Source organism: Salmo salar, chromosome 05 (genome assembly GCF_965601325.2).
Source record: "Salmo salar chromosome 05, fSalSal1, whole genome shotgun sequence".
In the NCBI taxonomy this organism is placed as follows: Eukaryota; Metazoa; Chordata; class Actinopteri; order Salmoniformes; family Salmonidae; genus Salmo; species Salmo salar.
In genome coordinates, this window is record NC_138295.1 from 37,235,214 (window position 1) to 37,254,735 (window position 19,522).

The following is a 19,522-nucleotide window of genomic DNA, read 5'->3' on the forward strand; positions in this document are numbered from 1 at the left end:
GGGTACACCCTTGGTGACAGGCAGTGGCTGAGACAGCAGATGTTCTGACTTTTATACACTGCACTCTTGAGACAGGTAGTTAGCAAACCAGGCCAAAGACCCCTCAGAGACGCCAATACTTCTTAGCCGGCCAACAAGAATGGAATGGTCTACTGTATCAAAAGCTTTGGCTAAGTCAATAAAAATAGCAGCACAACATTGATTAGAATCAAGGGCAATGGTGACATCATTGAGGACCTTTAAGGTTGCAGTGACACATCCATAACCTGAGCGGAAACCAGATTGCATACCAGAGAGTATACTATATACATCAAGAAAGCCAGTCAGTTGATTATTGACAAGTTTTTCCAACACTTTTGATAAACAGGGCAAAACAGAAATAGGCCTATAACAGTTAGGATCAGCTTGATCTCCCCCTTTAAATAAAGGACTAACCATGGCAGCCTACCTTGCAATGGGAACCTCCTCAGAGGAGACAGGTTAAAATGGTCAGAGATAGGCTTGGCGATGATATGGGCAGCAACCTTAAAGAAGAAAAGGTCTAAACCATCTGACCCAGATGTTTTTTTTTTGGTCAAGTTTAACGTGATCTGCCCATCATTTATTGTTTCTGCAGTGAGGATTCACCCTTTTTAGATCATTTATTGTGTAACTTATCTGCAGACAAACGTTATTGCAGTAATAGAGGTATACAAATCCGGGCGCCAAATAAACGGCTCTTCTACCGATGCAATTCGGTTCACCAAAAAGAGCCGATCGTTCGCGAACGACCCACTACATACTGGTCTTGACGAGAAGTAAAACAAACTTTTGAGGCAGGTTATTTTCTGCACTGTGGAGGAGTTACAATGCAGCGTCGCCTTGTTAAAAGCTTAAATTGCGTCAGGTTGTTGGGGGGGGGGGCTCTAACAAAGACCCTTATAACTAAACCAAGATAGACCAATGCCTCTCGTTTCCAACGTGAACAAATGAGTCATAGTGTGCAGAACAAGCTAGGAGTTGGGCAAAGCCAAGCACGAGCTAGCGACATCCTATTGGCGCGTTCTAGCAGACATCTGCACATTTTACGTTAGGGAACGCCTCCTCTGTGAAGTGCGCGTGTGCAATAACTCAATTCGCCTTTGCAGTCCTTCTAAACAACGATATATATTTTTTATATTAATTGTTTTACTTTTGTAAAGGGTAAAGTCCACCAAACTTAGTCGACTCTGTTCATAACCGATGGTTTTGCGAACAGAACTGCATTAAGATAAAATGTTTAATTGATGAGAAAATGTGCAGAATGTCGGCTAAAATCCATCTCTTTCCATCTTCTCCCACTGCCGGCCAATGGGCTTCCTCTCACTACCATATAGTTAATGGAAACACTAAGCGGATGCTTCATATCCGGTGAAATATCCATCTCATTGTTCTATATGTGGCTCGGCCATGGGAGAGGGTAGTTATTTTACCCTCTCATTGGCTAGAATGGTCGCACCTGATCTCGCCTCAGTCATTGAGTAGATAGATGTATTTCTATTGTTAGAGCGGCCACTCGGCTATCTTGTCAATATAATTGATCATCTTTGCCTGGGTGTTTGTTGCCTTAGGAGGCCTAGTTGTGAGGAAACATATCCCAGCTTTGGCCACCTGGGGGCAGGTACTGCAAAGACCTTCACAAGCCTACGTCACTGGGAATTTCCAGTGGGGAAGTGAAGTTTCTGAACAACTGTACAAGTCGATTTTGCTAGCTAGCACTGTCATATTTCCTCGTTAACTGAAGCAAAATTATTAACCTAGACGTGTTGTATAATATGAACGTTTGACGATAGATACGGTTAGATTCGGTCAAATCAGTTCACCTAAGCATGGCGCAATAATGTGCAAAACTCGACTCATCTGATGTGGATGTAGGAATCGCATGTGACATAGGTAAGCTTTGGCTACAATATGTAAATGTAATGATATGAGTAATTATAATAAGTAACCAATTTAAGTTTATTGTTATAACTTTGTTAGCTAGCCAAGTCCACTTCCTCATTGTCAAATTAGCTAGCTATTTGTATGCTAGCCACAAAAAAATGAAGTTGAGTAGTTAGCTATCTAACGTTAGTTAGACCGGAGCAAACGGACGGTTGGCTTTGTCTTTGTTTTGGTGTCTTGAAAAATGTACCTAAGAGAGGGTGCTGTTTTAGCTAATTTATCTTGACACGTGTGTTTTAGTTAGCTAACTGGTTAGCTTGTTAGATAAGTGGTTTATACACAGCATGCCAGCAGCAAATCCAAATGTCACGAGAGGTGTCTAATCAGGGCACATTTGAGATTGGATGAGATGCAGAAAATCACTCAAATCTTTAATTCCGGTAAAACATTTTGCTATGTAATAAAGCATATGTACACTAAACTACAATTATATTTTAAAAGTCATGACTTTTCTCAAGGTATTTGTCTTCTCTCAGACGCCATGGCAGAAGAGGAGGCTTACCTGCCTCACCCACAGGTAGGCTAGGTGTTTCATGTCCATGCTATGTCTACACTGGATCTCTGTATTTGTTTTTATATATATATATATATAAAAATAAGGCTATATCGTTTGTCACAAAGTTTGAAGCAGAAATCTATAGATTTTTAACTCTTCAGAACAATATAATTATAAAAGTAGAGGTTAACATTGTGGCGAGAGATGTACAGTGCCTTCAGACTTTTTTTCTTCCATTTTTGTTACGAAGTGGGATTAAAATGTATTTAATTTTTTACAAAAATGGTCAACTATCCTCACAAAATACTCTAATGTCAAAGTGGAATACATTTTTATTTTTTATTAATGGAAAATAATAAAATACACCCATCTAGCCCTGGGTTGGTCCCCCTTTGCCTCCAGAACAGTCTTAATTCCCTGGGGCATGGATTCTACAAGGTGTGGCATTCAAACTTTGCTCAGTTGGTATCAAGAGACCAAACGTGTGCCAGGAAAACATTCCCCAAACCATTACACCCACCACCACCAGCATGTATCTTTGACATCATGCAGGATGGGGCCACCACAAACAGGCAAATAACGGTGCAGTACAACAGTGGTGTGCAGAACAGCATCTCAGAACGCACAACTCATCAGTCCTTGTCACGGATGGGCTATTGCAGCAGACAACCACACCGGGATGCACTCCTATCAGCTAAAAACAAGAAGAAGAAGCAGCTGCTTACGCCAAATCCTGACATCGCCATCAGCATGACGCAACAGGAACTGGGATTTGTCGGACCAGGCGATTTTCCACTCCTCAATTGTCCAGTGCTGGTGATTGCATGCTCAATGGAGCCGCTTTTTTTTTAACGGGGGGGTGTACATAATAAACAGGCAACAGAGTGTATCTTGATTATATACAGCCTTATTCTAAAATTGATTAAATTGTTTTTTTCCCCCTCATCAATCGACACAATACCCCATAATGACAAAGCAAAAACAAGTTTTTAGAAATGTGTGCAAATGTATACAAATAAAAAAAACTATAATATTTACATAAGTATTCAGACCCTTTACTCAGTACTTTGAAGAAACTTTGGCAGCGATTATAGCCTCAAGTCTTGGGTATGACGCTACAAGCTTGACACACCTGTATTTTGAGTTTCTCCCATTCTTCTCTGCAGATCCTCTCAAACTCTGTCAGGTTGGATGGGGAGCGTCGCTGAACAGCTATTTTCAGGTCTCTCCAGAGATTGTCGATTGGGTTCAAGTCTGGGCTCTGGCTGGGCCACTCAAGGACATTCAGAGACTTGTCCCGAAGCCACACCTGCATTGTCTTGGCTGTGTGCTTAGGGTTGTTGTCCTGTTGGAAGGTGAACCTTCGCCCCAGTCAGAGGTCCTGGGCGCTCTGGAGCAGGTTTTTAGCGAAGATCTCTTTGTACTTTGCTTCGTAAATTTTTCCCAGTCCCTGCTGCTGAAAAACATCCACACAGCATGATGCTCTTACCACCATGCTTCACCGTAGGGATGATGCCAGGTTTCCTCCAGACATGACGCTTGGCATTCAGGCCAAAGAGTTCAGTCTTGGTTTCATCAGACCAGAGAATCTTGTTTCTCATGGTCTGAGAGTCCTTTAGGTGCCTTTTGGCAAACTCCAAGCGGGCTGTCATGTGCCTTTCACTGAGGAGTCGCTTCCATCTGGTCACTCTACCATAAAGGCCTGATTGGTGGAGTGCTGCAGAGATGGTTGTTCTTCTGGAAGTTTCTCCCATCTCTGGAGCTCTGTCAGAGTGACTATCGGGTCCTTAGTCACCTCTCCCGATTACTCAGTTTGGCTGGGCGGCCAGGTCTAGCAAGAGTCTTGGCGGTTCCAAACTTCTTCCATTTAAGAATGATGGAGGCCACTGTGTTCTTGGGGACCTTCAATGCTGCAGAAATGTTTTGGTACCCTTCCCCAGATCTGTGCCTCGACACAATCCTGTCTCTGAGCTCTACGGACAATTCCTTTGACCTCATGGCTTGGTTTTTGCTCTGACATGTACTGTCAACTGTGGGACCTCACATAGACAGGTGTGTGCCTTTCCAAGTCATGTCCAATCAATCGAATTTACCACCAGTTATAGAAACATCTCAAGGATGATCAATGGAAACAGGATGCACCTGAGCTCAATTTCGAGACATAATAAAGGGTCTGAATACTTATGCAAATAACTTTCTGTTTATTTTTTTTATAAATTTGCACAATTTCTACAAACTTTTTTCGCTTTGTCATGTTGGGGTGTTGCGTGTAGACTTTTTTTAATTTAATCTATTTTAGAATAAGGCTATAACGTAACAACGTGGAAAAAGGGTATGGGTCTGAATACTTTCCAAATGCACTGAATTCAACCCCCTGAGTCAATACATGTTAATCACCTTTGTCAGCAAATACAGCAGTGAGTCTTTCTGGGTCTCTAAAATCTTTGCAAACCTGGATTGTACAATATTTGCTCATTATTCCTTAAAAAAAATGTCAAGCTCTGTCAAATTGTTGGTCATTGTTAGACAACCTTTTTCAAGTCTTGCAATAGTTTTTCAAACCGATTTTAAGTCACAACTGTAACTAGGTCACTCAGGAACATTCAACGTTGTCTTGTTAAACAACTCCATTGTATATTTGGCCTTGTTTTAGGTTATTGTCCTGCTGAAAGGTGAATTTGTCTCTGTCTGTTGGAAAGCAGGCTTTACCAGGTTTTCCTCTAGGATTTTGCCTGTGCTTAGCTCCATTCTGTTTATTTTTATCCTAAACACCATAGTCCTTGCTGATGACAAGCGTACCCATAACATGATGCAGCCACCACCATTCTTGAAAATATGAAGAGTTACTTAGTGATGTTTTGTTGAATTTGCCCCAAACATAACACTTTGTATTCAGGACAAAAAGTATATTGCTTTGCCACTTTTTACTAAAGTTTAGAGCCTTGTTGCAAACAGGATGCATGTTTTGGAATTTTTGTATTCTGTAGAGGCTTCCTTCTTTTCACTCTGTATTTACCCATGATACTAACATAAATTACAATGTTGTTCCGTCTTCACGTATCTCCTATCACAGCCATTCAACTCTGTAACGGTTTTAAAGTCACCATTGGCCTGCTGAAATCTCTGAGCAGTTTCCTTCCTCTCCGGCAACTGATTTAGGAAGGGCACCTTTATCTTTGTAGTGACTCGGTGTATTGATACACCATCCAAAGTGTAAAGTTAATAACGGTACCATTCTCAAAGGGATATTCAATGTCTGCTTCTTTTTTTTGACCCATCTACCAATAGGTGGTGACCTTCTTTGCAAACAATAGGAAAAGCTCAATCAAACGTTTTTGGTCGTGTACACATAATTTGCAGATGTTACCGCAGTTGCTTTGAAATGCTTATGTTTCTAGCTCTGACAGTGCAGTCATTACATATAAATATATAGTGTTACGTTCCCCAGCATGAAAACCAATAATGTCGCTCAAACTGAAGGGGGAACTAACAGACTGACAACCAAAACGAAACCGGTGGGGTTTTAAGAGGGGTTCTGAGAGAGCCAGAAGAGGACTGGCCACCCCTCATAGCCTGGTTCCTCTCTAGGTTTCTTCCTAGGTTTTGGCCTTTCTAGGGAGTTTTTCCTAGCCACCATGCTTCCACACCTGCATTGCTTGCTGTTTGGGGTTTTAGGCTGGGTTTCTGTACAGGACTTTGAGATATCAGCTGATGTAAGAAGGGCTGTATTCTTTGAGATATCAGCTGATGTAAGAAGGGCTATATAAATACATTTGATTTGAAAGACTCATGGGGGTGTCCCACTGAAAGTTGACTAGTAACAACAGCTGGAACCTAAAAGACACCCACTAAATTTGCCCAACAAGAGGTAAACAAAAGTTAAAACCCACACCGCACTTAGACAGTAAGCAAACGGAAAAGTTGGCGCTAACCAAAATCAGGGAAATCAGATAAAGGATTTTTTGTCTAGCAATCAAAATAGGGAGAGCCAACTAAAGGTGTTTAACCCTCCACATCTCTCTAGAGCACTGGGCCAGCCACTCTTAAATAGCACCTGGGCCAGCACAGGTGAAATGTCTCCCCACTAACGAGATGGCAACCACCACAGGTGTAACACATACTGACTAATGAGGTGACTCCAATCGGTGCGCCTTATGTGCTAATGAGCTATACTCGCTAAAGTCCAAACTCAAAACATAAATGGAAAAACCAAAGCCTGTAACAATATGTGAACTCAGCAAAAAAAGAAACATCCCTTTTTCAGGACCCTGTCTTTCAAATATAATTAGTAAAAATCTAAATAACTTCACAGATATTCATTGTAAAGGGTTTAAACACTGTTTCCCATGCTTGTGCAATGAACCATAAACGATTCATGAACATGCACCTGTGGAACAGTCGATAAGACACTAACAGCTTACAGACGGTAGGCAATTAAGGTCACAGTTATGAAAACTTAGGACACTAAAGAGGCCTTTCTACGGACTCTGAAAAACACCAAAAGAAAGATGCCCAGGGTCCCTGCTCATCTGCATGAACGTGCCTTAGACATGCTGCAAGGAGGCATGAGGACTGCAGATGTGGCCAGAGCAATAAGTTGCAATGTCCGTACTGTGAGATGCCTAAGACAGCGCTACAGGGAGACAGGATGGACAGCTGATCGTCCTCGCAGTGGCAGACCACGTGTAACAACACCTGCACAGGATCGGTACATCCAAACATCACACCTGCGGGACAGGTACAGGATGGCAACAACAACTGCCCAAGTTATACCAGGAACGCACAATCCCTCCATCAGTGCTCAGACTGTCCGCAATAGTCTGAGAGAGGCTGAACTGAGGGCTTGTAGGCCTGTTGTAAGGCAGGTCCTCACCAGACATCACTGGCAACAATGTCGCCTATGGGCACAAACCCACCGTCACTAGACCAGACAGGACTGGCAAAAAGTGCTCTTCACTGACGAGTCACGGTTTTGTCTCACCAGGGGTGATGGTCAGATTCGCGTTTATCGTCGAAGGAATGAGCGTTACACCGAGGTCTGTACTTTGGAGCGGTATCGATTTGGAGGTGGAGGGTCCGTCATGGTCTGGGGCGGTGTGTCACAGCATCATCGGACTGAGCTTGTTGTCATTGCAGACAATCCCAACACTGTGCGTTAAAGGGAAGACATCCTCCTCCCTCATGTGGTACCCTTCCTGCAGGCTCATTCTGACATGATCCTCCAGCATGACAATGCCACCAGCCATACTGCTCGTTCTGTGCGTGATTTCCTGCAAGACAGGAATGTCAGTGTTCTGCCATGGCCAGCGAAGAGCCCGGATCTCAGTCCCATTGAGCACATGTTAAGTTTTCTGAAAATAAACGCAGTTGACAGTGAGGACGTTTCTTTTTTTTGCTGAGTTTATATGATGTGTATAGACATTATGCACAGTATATGATTAGAAAAGGTGTGTACGCAGTATATATTATGTGTGTGTCTGTGTGTGTGTGTGTGTGTGTGTGTGTGTGTGTGTGTATATATATATATGAATGACTGAATGAATGAATGAAGTGGGTTAAACAGTATTAAAGTGACCAGTGTTCAATTACTCTTTGTGGTTGAATCTGTACTTGAAATTCACTGTTCATTTATACATGTTTTATTGAACCTTCATTTAACTAGGCAAGTCAGTTAAGAACAAATTCGGCCTATCAAAATGCCTCCTGCGGGGACACGGGCTATATATATATATAATATATATGACAAAACACACATCACGACAAGAAAGACAACACTACATAAAGAGAGACCTAACTTGGGGACCTTACAGAGAATTTTATGTGTGGGGTACAGAGATTGGGTAGTCATTTTAAAAATCATGTTAAACATAATTATTGTACACAGTGAGCCCATGCAACTTATTATGTGACTTGTTAAGCAAATTTTTACTCCTGAACTTATTTAGGATTGCCATAACAAAAGGGTTGAATACTTAAGACATTTCAGCATTTCATTTTTTATTAATTTGTAAACATTTCTAAAAACATAATTTCACTTTGACATTATGGGGTATTGTGTGTAGATCAGTGACACAATCTAAATGTAATACATTTTAAATTCAGGCTGTAACACAGCAACATTTCCAAAAAGTTGAGGAGTGTGAATTCTTTCTGAAGGCACTGTATCTTGAGCTGACAGGTTTGCCTGTGTCTCTTTCATAGTCGTACCCCTACATTTGTCAGTGAAATGAGATTTCAATAACCTTGTCCTCTCTTGTTTTCTTTTCTTTTAGTACTATGACATAGAGCCAATATGGGATCCTCTGAATTTCCCTCCCATGTCACTCACCAACTCACTCCGGACAGGTAAGAAGAAGTCATGACTTCATGGCAGAGCATAATCTTTTTATCTGACCTATAAACCCCTTTTGAATAAACCACTTTATAAACTCCTTTTAAATAAACCCCTTGAAATAAACCCCTTTAAAAGGTACTGAACAGTCTTTCTGAAAATGACTTTTTCTCTCATGGCTAACTACCAAGAAGTTTGAAAAGACAGCCTGAGTGGGTGGGGAGCTTATTTTCATTAGCTCGCCTTGATTGACAGCTCTTAGAAACGCAAATGTCAAGCAACTTCGATACAGTGAGAAGTGTTGCAGTAAAATAATCTCAAGCAAATTTGGTGATATACAATGCAACTCGAACATTGAAATTGCATCAGTGATATACAGCATGTGTATATTAGAGGGCGGCCGATTTAATTAGGGCCGATTTCAAGTTTTCATAACAATCGGTAATCGTCATTTTTGGACGCCGATTATGGCCAATTACATTGCACTCCACGAGGAGACTGAGTGGCAGGCTGACCACCTGTTACGCGAGTGCAGCAAGGAGCCAAGGTAAGTTGCTAGCTAGCATTAAACTTATCTTATAAAAAACAATCAATCTTAACATAATCACTAGTTAACTACACATGGTTGATGATATTACTAGTTTATCTAGCTTGTCCTGCGTTGCATATGATCAATGCGGTGCCTGTTAATTTATCATCGAATCACAGCCTACTTCGCCAAACGGGTGATGATTTAACTAGCGCTTTCACGAAAAAAGCACTGTCGTTGCACCAAAGTCTACCTAACCATAAACATCAATACCTTTCTTAAAATCAATACACAAGTATATTTTTTTAAACCTTCATATTTAGCTAATATTGCCTGCTAACATGAATTTCTTTTAACTAGGGAAATTGGGTCACTTCTCTTGCGTTCTGTGCAAGCAGAGTCAGGGTATATGCAGCAGTTTGGGCCGCCTGGCTCGTTGCGAACTGTGTGAAGACCATTTCTTTCTAACAAAGATCGTAATTCATTTGCCAGAATTGTACATAATTATGACATTACATTGAAGGTTGTGCAATGTAACAGCAATATTTAGACTTAGGGATGGCAACCATTAGATAAAATACAGAATGGGTCCGTATTTTACTGAAAGAATAAACGTTTTGTTTTCGAAATGATAGTTTCCGGATTTGACCATATTAATGACCTAAGGCTCGTATGTCTGTGTGTTTATTATAATTAAGTCTATAATTTGATATTTGATAGAGCAGTCTGACTGAGCAGGCAGCAGCAGGCTCGTAAGCATTCATTCAAACAGCATTTTCCTGCGTTTGCCAGCAGCCCTTCGCTGTGCTTTAAGCATTGCGCTGTTTATGACTTCAAGCCAATCAACTCCCGAGATTAGGCAGGCAAAACTATAGTGCCTATAAGAACATCCAATTGTCAAAGGTATATGAAATACAATTGGTATAGAGAGAAATAGTCCTGTAATTCCTATAATAACTACAAGCTAAAACTTCTTAACTGGGAATATTGAAGACACATGTTAAAAGGAACCACCAGCTTTCTTATGTTCTCATGTTCTGAGCAAGGAACTTACATGGCTTTTTTACATGGCACATCTTGCACTTTTACTTTCTTCTCCAACACTGTGTTTTTGGGTCTGAAATTGATTTTATTGATGTATTATATTAAGTTAAAATAAGTGTTCATTCAGTATTGTTGTAATTGTCATTATTACAAATATATATACATTTGAAGTTGGGAGTTTACATACACCTTAGCTAAATACATTTAAACTCAGTTTTTCACAATTCCTGACATTTAATCTTAGTAAAAATTCCCAGTCTTAGGTCAGTTAGGATCACCACTTTATTTTAAGAATGTGAAATGTCAGAATAATAGTAGAGGGAATGATTTATTTCAGCTTTTATTTCTTTCATCACATTCCCAGGGGGTCAGAAGTTTACATGCACTCAATTAGTATTTGGTAGCATTGGCTTTAAATTGTTTAACTTGGGTCAAACGTTTCGGGTAGCCTACCACAAGCTTCCCACAATAAGTTGGGTGAATGTTGTCCCATTCCTCCTGACAGAGCTGGTGTAACTGAGTCAGGTTTGTAGGCCTCCTTGCTCACACACGTCTTTTCAGTTCTGCCCACAAATTTTCTATAGGATTGAGGTCAGGGCTTTGTGATGGCCACTCCAATATTTTGACTTTGTTGTCCTTAAGCCATTTTGCCACAACTTTGGAAGTATGCTTGGGGTCATTGTCCATTTGGAAGACCCATTTGCAACCAAGCTTTAACTTCCTGACTGATGTCTTGAGATGTTGCTTCAATATATCCACCTAATTGTCCTTCCTCTTGAAGCCATCTATTTTGTGAAGTGCACCAGTCCCTCCTGCAGCAAAGCACCCCCACAATATGATGCTGCCACCCCCATGCTTCACGGTTGGGGTGGTGTTCCTCGACTTGCAAGCCTCCCCCTTTTTCCTCCAAACATAACGATGGTCATTATGGCCAAACAGTTCTATTTTTGTTTGATCAGACCAGAGGACATCTCTCCAAAAAGTACAATCTTTGTACCCATGTGCAGTTGCAAACCATAGTCTGGATTTTTTATGGTGGTTTTGGAGCAGTGGCTTCTTCCTTGCTGAGCGGCCTTTCAGGTTATGTTGATATAGGACTCGTTTTACTGTGGATATAGATACTTTTGTACCTGTTTTCCCCCAGCATCTTCACAAGGTCCTTTGCTGTTGTTCTGGGATTGATTTGCACTTTCCACACCAAAGTACGCTCATCTCTAGGAGACAGAATGCGTCTCCTTCCTGAACGGTATGACGGCTGCGTGGTCCCATGGTGTTTATACTTGTGTACAATTGTTTGACAGTTGAACGTGGTACCTTCAGGCATTTGGAAATTGCTCCCAAGGATGAACCAGACTTGTGGAGGTCTTAAATTTTTTTTCTGAGGTCTTGGCTGATTTCTTTTGATTTTCCCATGATGTCAAGCGAAGAGGCAGTGAGTTTGAAGGTAGGCCTTGAAATACATCCACAGCTACACCTCCAATTAACTCAAATGATGTCAATTAGCCTACCAGAAGCTTCTAAAGCCATGACATCATTTTCTGGAATTTTCCAAGCTGTTTAACGGCACAGTTAACTTAGTGCATGTAAACTTCTGACCCTCTGGAATTGTGATACAGTGAAATAATCTGTCTGTATACAATTGTTGGAGAAATTACTTGTGTCATGCACAAAGTAGATGTCCTAACCGACTTGCCAAAACTATAGTTTATTAAGAAGAAATTTGTGGAGTGGTTGAAAAACGAGTTTTCATGACTCCAACCTAAATCTATGTAAACTTCTGACTTCAACTGTATATATAAAAATCGGCCTATTGTAATTGGTATCGGCTTTTTTTTGGCCCTCCAATAATCGGTATCGGCGTTGAAAAATCATAATCGGTCGACCTCTAGTGTATATAGTGCATTCGTAAAGTATTCAGACCCCTTATACCTTTTCTACATTTTATGTTATAGCCTTATTCTAAAATGAATAATAAATAAAAATTATTGTCAATCTACACACAATAGCCCATAATGATGAAGCAAAACAGGTTTGATCTTGTTCAAGTCCGGGCTCTGGCTCGGCCACTCAAGGAACTTCAGAGACTTGTCCCGAGGGCACTCCTGCGTTGTCTTGGCTGTGTGCTTAGGGTCGTTGTGCTGTTGGAATGTGAACCTTCGCTCTCTGGAGCAGGTTTTCATCAAGGCTCTCTCTGTACTTTGCTCCGTTCATCTTTCCCTTGATCCTGACTAGTCTCCCAGTCCCTGCCGCTGAAAAACATCCCCACAGCAGGCTTCCATCTGACCACTCTACCATAAAGGCCTGATTGGTGGAGTGCTGCAGAGATTGTTGTCCTTCTAGAAGGTTCTCCCATCTCCACAGAGAAACTCTAGAGCTCTGTCAGAGTGCTCATTGGGTTCTTGGTCACCTCCCTGACCAAGGCCCTTCTCCCCCGATTGCTCAGTTTGGCCAGGCAACCAGCTCTAGAAAGAGTCTTGGTGGTTCCAAACTTCTGCCATTTAAGAATGATGGAGGCCACTGTGTTCTTGGTGACCTTCAATGCTGCAGAAATGTTTTGGTACCCTTCCCCAGATCTGTGCCTCGACACAATCCTGTCTCGGAGCTCTACGGACAATTCCTTTGATCTCATGGCTTGGTTTTTGCTCTGACTTGCACTGTCAACTGTGGGACCTTACATAGACAGGTGTGTGCCTTTCCAAATCATGTCCAATCAATTGAATTTACTACAGGTGGACTCCAAGTTGTAGAAACATCTCAAGGATGATCAATGAAACAGGATGAACCTGAGCTCAATTTCAAGTCTTATAACAAAGGGTCTGAATACTTATTTAAATAAAACTGAAATATATTTACATGTTTTATACATTTTCAAACATTTCAAAAAACCTGTTTTTGCTTTTTCATCATAGGGTATTGTGTGTAGATTGATGGGGGGGACTATTCAATACATTTTAGAATAAGGCTGTAACGTAACAAAATGTGGAAAAAGTGATGGGTCTGAATACTTTCCGATTGCACTGTAGGTATGTTTCCAAAATAGAGATTAAATGGGTCTATCCAAAGATGTAATTTCGTGAATGCCAGTGGTAGCCTAAAATTGGAGAGCGCTTTTATTGTCAAGAGTAAGCTCTTCCTCGCCACCTCTTTTCTTATGAAAAGGTCGTTTTTTTTTACTCCGTTTTATGTCATGATCTTATTGCATAGTTATGATGTAGACATAAGCCTACTTCTCCTTCTCAAACTTTCACTTCTCCATTGTTTCTCAAGTGGGCTGTTTTTTAAAACCAAGGTTTAAGCGAGACTAGTGGTTGTTTAGGCAAGAGTAATGGTTATGGGAATAATGGAAACTACTACTTTCTCGGGGATACCCATCTCTTTACCCACAAATGGCATATTCAAGAGCAGTCTAAATGAATGGATGTACCCCTCAATCTTTTATATTGATGCTCATTACTTCATTAATCTTACATGTATGGATACAGCCATCCTGTGAGGGCTCTGCTCCATTCTTAGAGCTGAAGGAAAATGTCAAATTTCAATGTCCAGAAGTTCTATAGAGAGCTGAAGCCGAGTATAATTTGGCTGAGAAGGTGCTTGATTGAAGTTACATCAGTGGGAGGATGTGGCTTAGGCAGCGGGCTCTGCATTAGGCAGGAAGAGGAAGAGGCTGGCTCAGCTAACAATTGTTTGAGGAGCAAGATGAGACGACTATCACAAGGGGTTTTGTCATATTTAGTAAAAGACTCAAAACCATTGTTTTGTTGACATGGAACTACAGAGCCCAGGCCCCCAATCCTAAAAGGTCATAACTGTTAGTTTTGTTTATCTGACTCAAAATACATCCTCTACTACAGCACCTGAGCTCAATTAAAGATGTTTGTTAAGAAGAGGGATGGCCCTAGAGAGCTACTGGTTGTTCAGGGTTTTGTTCCAGCCTTGCTCTAACACCTGCTTTCTCTAATCAATGTTCTCATTGGCCGCTTATTAGTTAGTAGAATCAGGTGTGTTAGAGCAGAGCTGGAGCAAAAGCCTTCACACCCAATACAGTAGGAGGAGGGTCAGCCAGTCCTGCTGTAAAACTAACATAAACCATTGTTTATTTGTTCTTAATTACAGCAGATAGACCCTACCTCCAAATCATTGAACAGCCTAAACAGGTAACCCTTGTCTTCAGTGTGCTCCTTCTCTCAGTTACAGCATAGGCTATGTAATCAAAGATAAATTAAAATGTTAACTGATTTCAAAGTAATATTAAAAACGGTTTATTTGACTATCATTCATCTCTGTCCCAGCGGGGCTTCAGGTTCCGTTATGGGTGTGAGGGGCCCTCTCACGGTGGGCTTCCAGGGGCCTCCAGCGAGAAGAACAGGAAGTCATATCCCCAGGTCAAGGTAAGTCCCACCCATAGATAATGATAGAGGCCTCTAGTGACCAAAAGGCTGTATTAGCATGGGCAGCGCCATTGAGGGTAGAGGTCTTTTCGAGTCCAAAAAGTTGAACTCGTTTTGAAATGGACCAGGGGCTTTCCCACTCAGACCCAATATGCATAAATAATTTTTTTAATATAGAGACCCGTTTCGAACGATCCCGAAGACCGCTAGATCCCATCTGTATAGACCTGGTCGGATGCAGACCCGGTCCGATCCGAGTGAGGGAAGAAGCAGAAAAGTAATTTAAGCTACCTTATTAACCGGCGCTGATAAAGCGCGAGTGTGAGCGAGTGACAAGTTGAGTAGGAAGAGACAGCAACCAACCAAGCTGACGCGCGCTATAGTAGGCTAATAGCTGCATAGCTAGGTTATTCATCATCCAATATGATTACATAGTATTACACGGCATGCGCTTTCTCATCCTACAGTTAATAATAACAACAACTCCATTCAGAAAATTAAGTAGCAGCCTACACATTGGCTCTTGGTCGTTGTAGCCTATCCTCCTTCTTTAACTTTTAATTGTCATTTTAATTCCATCTTCCATTGATTAGATATCTCCTAACTTTTGCCACAGACGGCGCGAGGCTCTATGGCTGTAGCCTATTGCCGCTTTGTTGACTTAAGATTGTCAAACAACAAGCCACACTCTCCACTCTCGTGAAAAGCAAGAGCAGCCGCATAAAGGATCAAATGATTCTCTCTACTGCAGCAGTCGTGTTTGGATCTGTACGGGCCCTTCCGGACAAGTCATTTTAAAATTATACATACCCAAGACATATCAGATCCGACCCAGACCTGTGACATTATTTAGAGTTCTTGATCGGGCATTCGGGTACAGGTGGATCCGTGAAGACCTCTAATTGAGGGCTTCCACCATTTTAATATAGTCAACTGGGTGGGACCTGGGTGGGAGTCATGTCCAACTGGGTCATCAGGAGGGATCAGCCAAACGTGAAGAAAATTGACTACTTCAAAACGAAGATTGTCTCAATGACTCTGCCCATGCTGTCACAGATGCTATAATGGCATAGATACAAAGATGAGTCCTTTATGTATCTCTATGGTCCCACCAACATGTCCTTCCTGATGTTATTTTTTTCTCCTTCCATTCTTCAGTCACACCTTCTGTCCTTCATTCTGTCTTTCCGTTCTTCCTTTGTTCTTTCCCTACCCTCCTTTACTTTCTTTTTTCCTTTCCCTCCTTGAGGCCTGCTGTCCGTCCTTCTCTCCTTTCTTCTTTTGATCTTTCAACTAAACAAGCGGAAGTAGGAATTCCCCGTGACATTCCTAGGAATTTTGTGTCTCACGTGTTTGAGGTGTAATCATTTTTTTCATGTGTGAATGAAAACTTTTTGATCAGCTCCGCCTGTATTTCAAGCTAACATTTAAATGTCCTTCCTGACAGAAATCTGTTCATACAAATTACAACATTTTTCCCCTCACAAACACACACAGATACAAGTAATGTATCTTTAGGCAATTTGAACTATGTTCAGACTGTACTCTGGGAAATCCCCTCTTGTTGTGCCTCCAAGTATTTCCCTCAAGCAGTAAGAGTAGGTATTGTCTGTTGGTGATGAGTCACTTACTCCAACCTCTCATCTTCTGAGCGTGCTTTTGTTTCAATACATTTTAACCTTTACACCTGAGGGTTTTTTGCTAAAAGGTTTTAAGTGATCTTTCATTGGAACGAGACATGAGAATGGATAGTCATTCAATGGTCAGGGGAAAGAGGAATGTTCTCTTAATTTCTTCAGTAAGCTCTAAGTTCCGTTCACAGGATTGTTTTTGTATTTTTTTGTAATTTTTTTTAGAATATACCTTTATTATTCCCCACAAACCCTACCACCCTTCCCCCAATTGGAGTAAACTAATAAACAAAGACATTTAGGCTTCTACCTTCAGTTTATACATACTATACACATTTTACAGACACAATCTATTTTACAAGAGTTATTTTGTTTGTTTTTAGTCCTGGCCTTTCTCTTTCTGATGTCCATCCAGTTTGATTTCTATTTGTAACTGTGCTATTTCACAACATTTCTGAACCTATATACATTTTACAGACCCTGTATGTTTTACGTTTGTTATCTTGTTATTAGTCCCACCCTTCAGCTCCATTCAACCCCTCCCATCTATCTCTTAACACCATCCATTTTGGATTTCTATTTGTCATATATTTTTCAACTGTGCTGTGATGCTTCACAACAGCACTGAACCTTTCTATTCTCATAGCTTCTACAGATTGTAAATTAAAGATACATTCTTTTGCTAAAATAATGATTATATTATTGATTGATTGACTATGGCTTTTCAAATCACCCAGTATTGCTATCTGCAGCGTTATGTCTAGGTAAATGTTACAATTCTTCAGCCATTCCTGGACCTGTTACCAAAATCGAGCTACATATGGACAGTACCAAAACAAATGATCTAATGACTCTGCCTCCTCACAGCAGAATCTGCAGAGCTGGGAAGATTGTATCCCCTATATATATATATGGGATAGTTTTGAATCCGGGGTAGTTTTGCGTGTCAATTCATAAACCATGTGCCATGGAATCAGTACATCGAAAATCTCTTCCCAACTATTTTGCAATTTATATGGCACAGCTGTCAATTTTGGTCCTTAAATGAAACTGAAACAATTTCCTTTTACGATTTATGTTCTTTAATGCAGGGCCGACAGATAAGTTCCTTACTTTTCCCCCTTCCACTTGCCTCTTCCATTTTTATGGTAATGCAGCAATAAGTTGGTTGTAATTTTGGGTAGAGCAGACATTTCCATATGTCTGTGTTAGCTGCATGTGTGACAACTCCACCAGCCCTATTTTTGCTAAAAAAAAAATTAATGATAAATTATATAGAAAAATACATTTTTGTTTTTTAATCAATTGGTATATTTGAGTTTAACCACTATTTGTTGTATTATTTGTTCTGTCTTTTCAGGTGGATTAAACTGAAATGAAATCGTACCCGCAAAACACCAGTCTCAACGTCAAGAGTGAAGAAGCGACTCCGGGATGCTGGCCTTCTAGGCAGTGCAGTGTTCCTCTGTCCAGTGTCTGTGTTCATTTGCCCATTTTAATCTTTTATTTTTATTGGCCAGTCTGAGATATGGCTTTTTCTCTGCAACGCTGCCTAGAAGGCCAGCATCCCGGAGTCGCCTCTTCACTGTTGACGTTGAGACTGGTGTTTTGCAGGTGCTATTTAATGAAGCTGCCAATTGAGGACTTGTGAGGCGTCTGTTTCTCAAACTAGACACTCTAATGTACTTGTCCTCTTGCTCAGTTGTGCACCGGGGCCTCCCACTCCTCTTTCTATTCTGTTTAGAGACATTTTGCGCTGTTCTGTGAAGGGAGTAGTACACAGCATTGTACGAGGTCTTCAGTTTCTTGACAATTTCTCGCATGGAATAGCCGTAATTTCTCAGAACAAGAATAGACTGACGAGTTTCAGAAGAAAGTTCTTTATTTCTAGCTATTTTGACACAATAAAAAATATTTTGCATCTTCAAAGTGGTAGGCATGTTGTGTAAATTAAATGATACAAACCCCCCCAAAATAAATGATAATTCCAGGTTGTAAGGCAACAAGGTAGGAAAAATGCCAAGGGGGTGAATACTTTTGCAAGCCACTGTATATAAAGTGCTTTAATTTCTAAATGGAAAAACATATGTATAACAATACCCTCAAATAAAATGTGACGTTCTGTATCCCCACCTCATATGAAATGTTTGATCTCAAATCCCAAATGCTGGAGTATAAGGCCACATTTACAATTTTAGCTTCACTGTCCAAATACATATGGAGGGGAGTGTATATAAATTCCCCCCGCCATTTTCTTTGTTTTTCAAGCCTGTTGGGAATTTCCTCCTGTGTCATAGAGGTAATTACTAGGGACTGTCGAGTGTTATCACCAACAGGAAACTGTGTTTTCAGATCGCCTCCACGGTCTCAGACTCTTGACTGCCTCAGTGTTAAACATAGAGGTGTCTCTCAAACCTGTTCTATAGGTTGTAGAGGCAGATATAGCCCACTGTCTATGCTGTGCTTCTGTACATAAAGTTACATAGTACATTGATATGAGTTCTCTTTTAAATGCAGTGGATAAAGACGGGGCTTGAGGCGAGACATTTGAACTCAAGGGCAGGCTAAAGACTTTTCTAGGTAGGCAAATTCAAAAAGTGTTCTTCAGTCTCACCCTCTGACTGCTGCACGTAACAGCATATGTACCATTTCTTGGAACGTGGTTGGTTTTGTATGTAGGCCAATTTTGGCTGGGAGAACCAGAAAGAGGTGAAGTGAAGGCGTTTGTCTACAGTGTAGTAATTCATTTGTGTAAGATTTCAAAGTGGTTAGAAGGCATACTTCTACCTTTTGTGTCCATTACATGTGTTGATATACATAAGCATCCGTCACTCCCAGAGTTAATCATTTACAGTACCAGTCAAAAGTTTGGACACCTACTCATTCAAGGGTTTTTCTTAATTTGTACTATTTTATATTGTAGAATAACAGTTTAGACATCAAACTATGAAATAACACATATATGAAATCATGTAGTAGCCAAAAAAGTGACAGCTTTGCACACTCTTGGCATTCTGTCAACCAGCTTCATGAGGTAGTCACCTGGAATGCATTTCAATTAACAGGTGTGCCTTGTTAATTTGTGGAATTGTGTGTTGTGACATGGTAGGGGTGGTATACAGAAGATAGCCCTATTTG

The 19,522-nt window shown here is 40.9% G+C and overlaps 1 protein-coding gene across 4 annotated transcripts in view; it reads left to right on the forward strand.

Annotated features, from left to right (window-relative positions):
• The first annotated feature begins 1,670 nt into the window (after nucleotides 1–1,670).
• The window catches only part of LOC106604768 (nuclear factor NF-kappa-B p105 subunit), a 35,513-nt gene continuing 17,661 nt past the window's right edge, over nucleotides 1,671–19,522 (forward strand). For 2 of the 4 annotated variants that reach the window (XM_045718143.2, XM_045718144.2), the window contains exons 1-5: nucleotides 2,055–2,342; nucleotides 2,439–2,479; nucleotides 8,731–8,803; nucleotides 14,479–14,519; nucleotides 14,655–14,753. In XM_045718143.2, coding sequence (XP_045574099.1) covers nucleotides 2,312–2,342; nucleotides 2,439–2,479; nucleotides 8,731–8,803; nucleotides 14,479–14,519; nucleotides 14,655–14,753 — 285 coding nt within the window. In that variant the 5' untranslated portion in view covers nucleotides 2,055–2,311. Of the gene's footprint in view, nucleotides 1,912–2,054; nucleotides 2,343–2,420; nucleotides 2,480–8,730; nucleotides 8,804–14,478; nucleotides 14,520–14,654; nucleotides 14,754–19,522 lie in introns of those variants that run through there. The other 2 variants (XM_014199784.3, XM_014199785.3) reach the window with 2 other exon arrangements.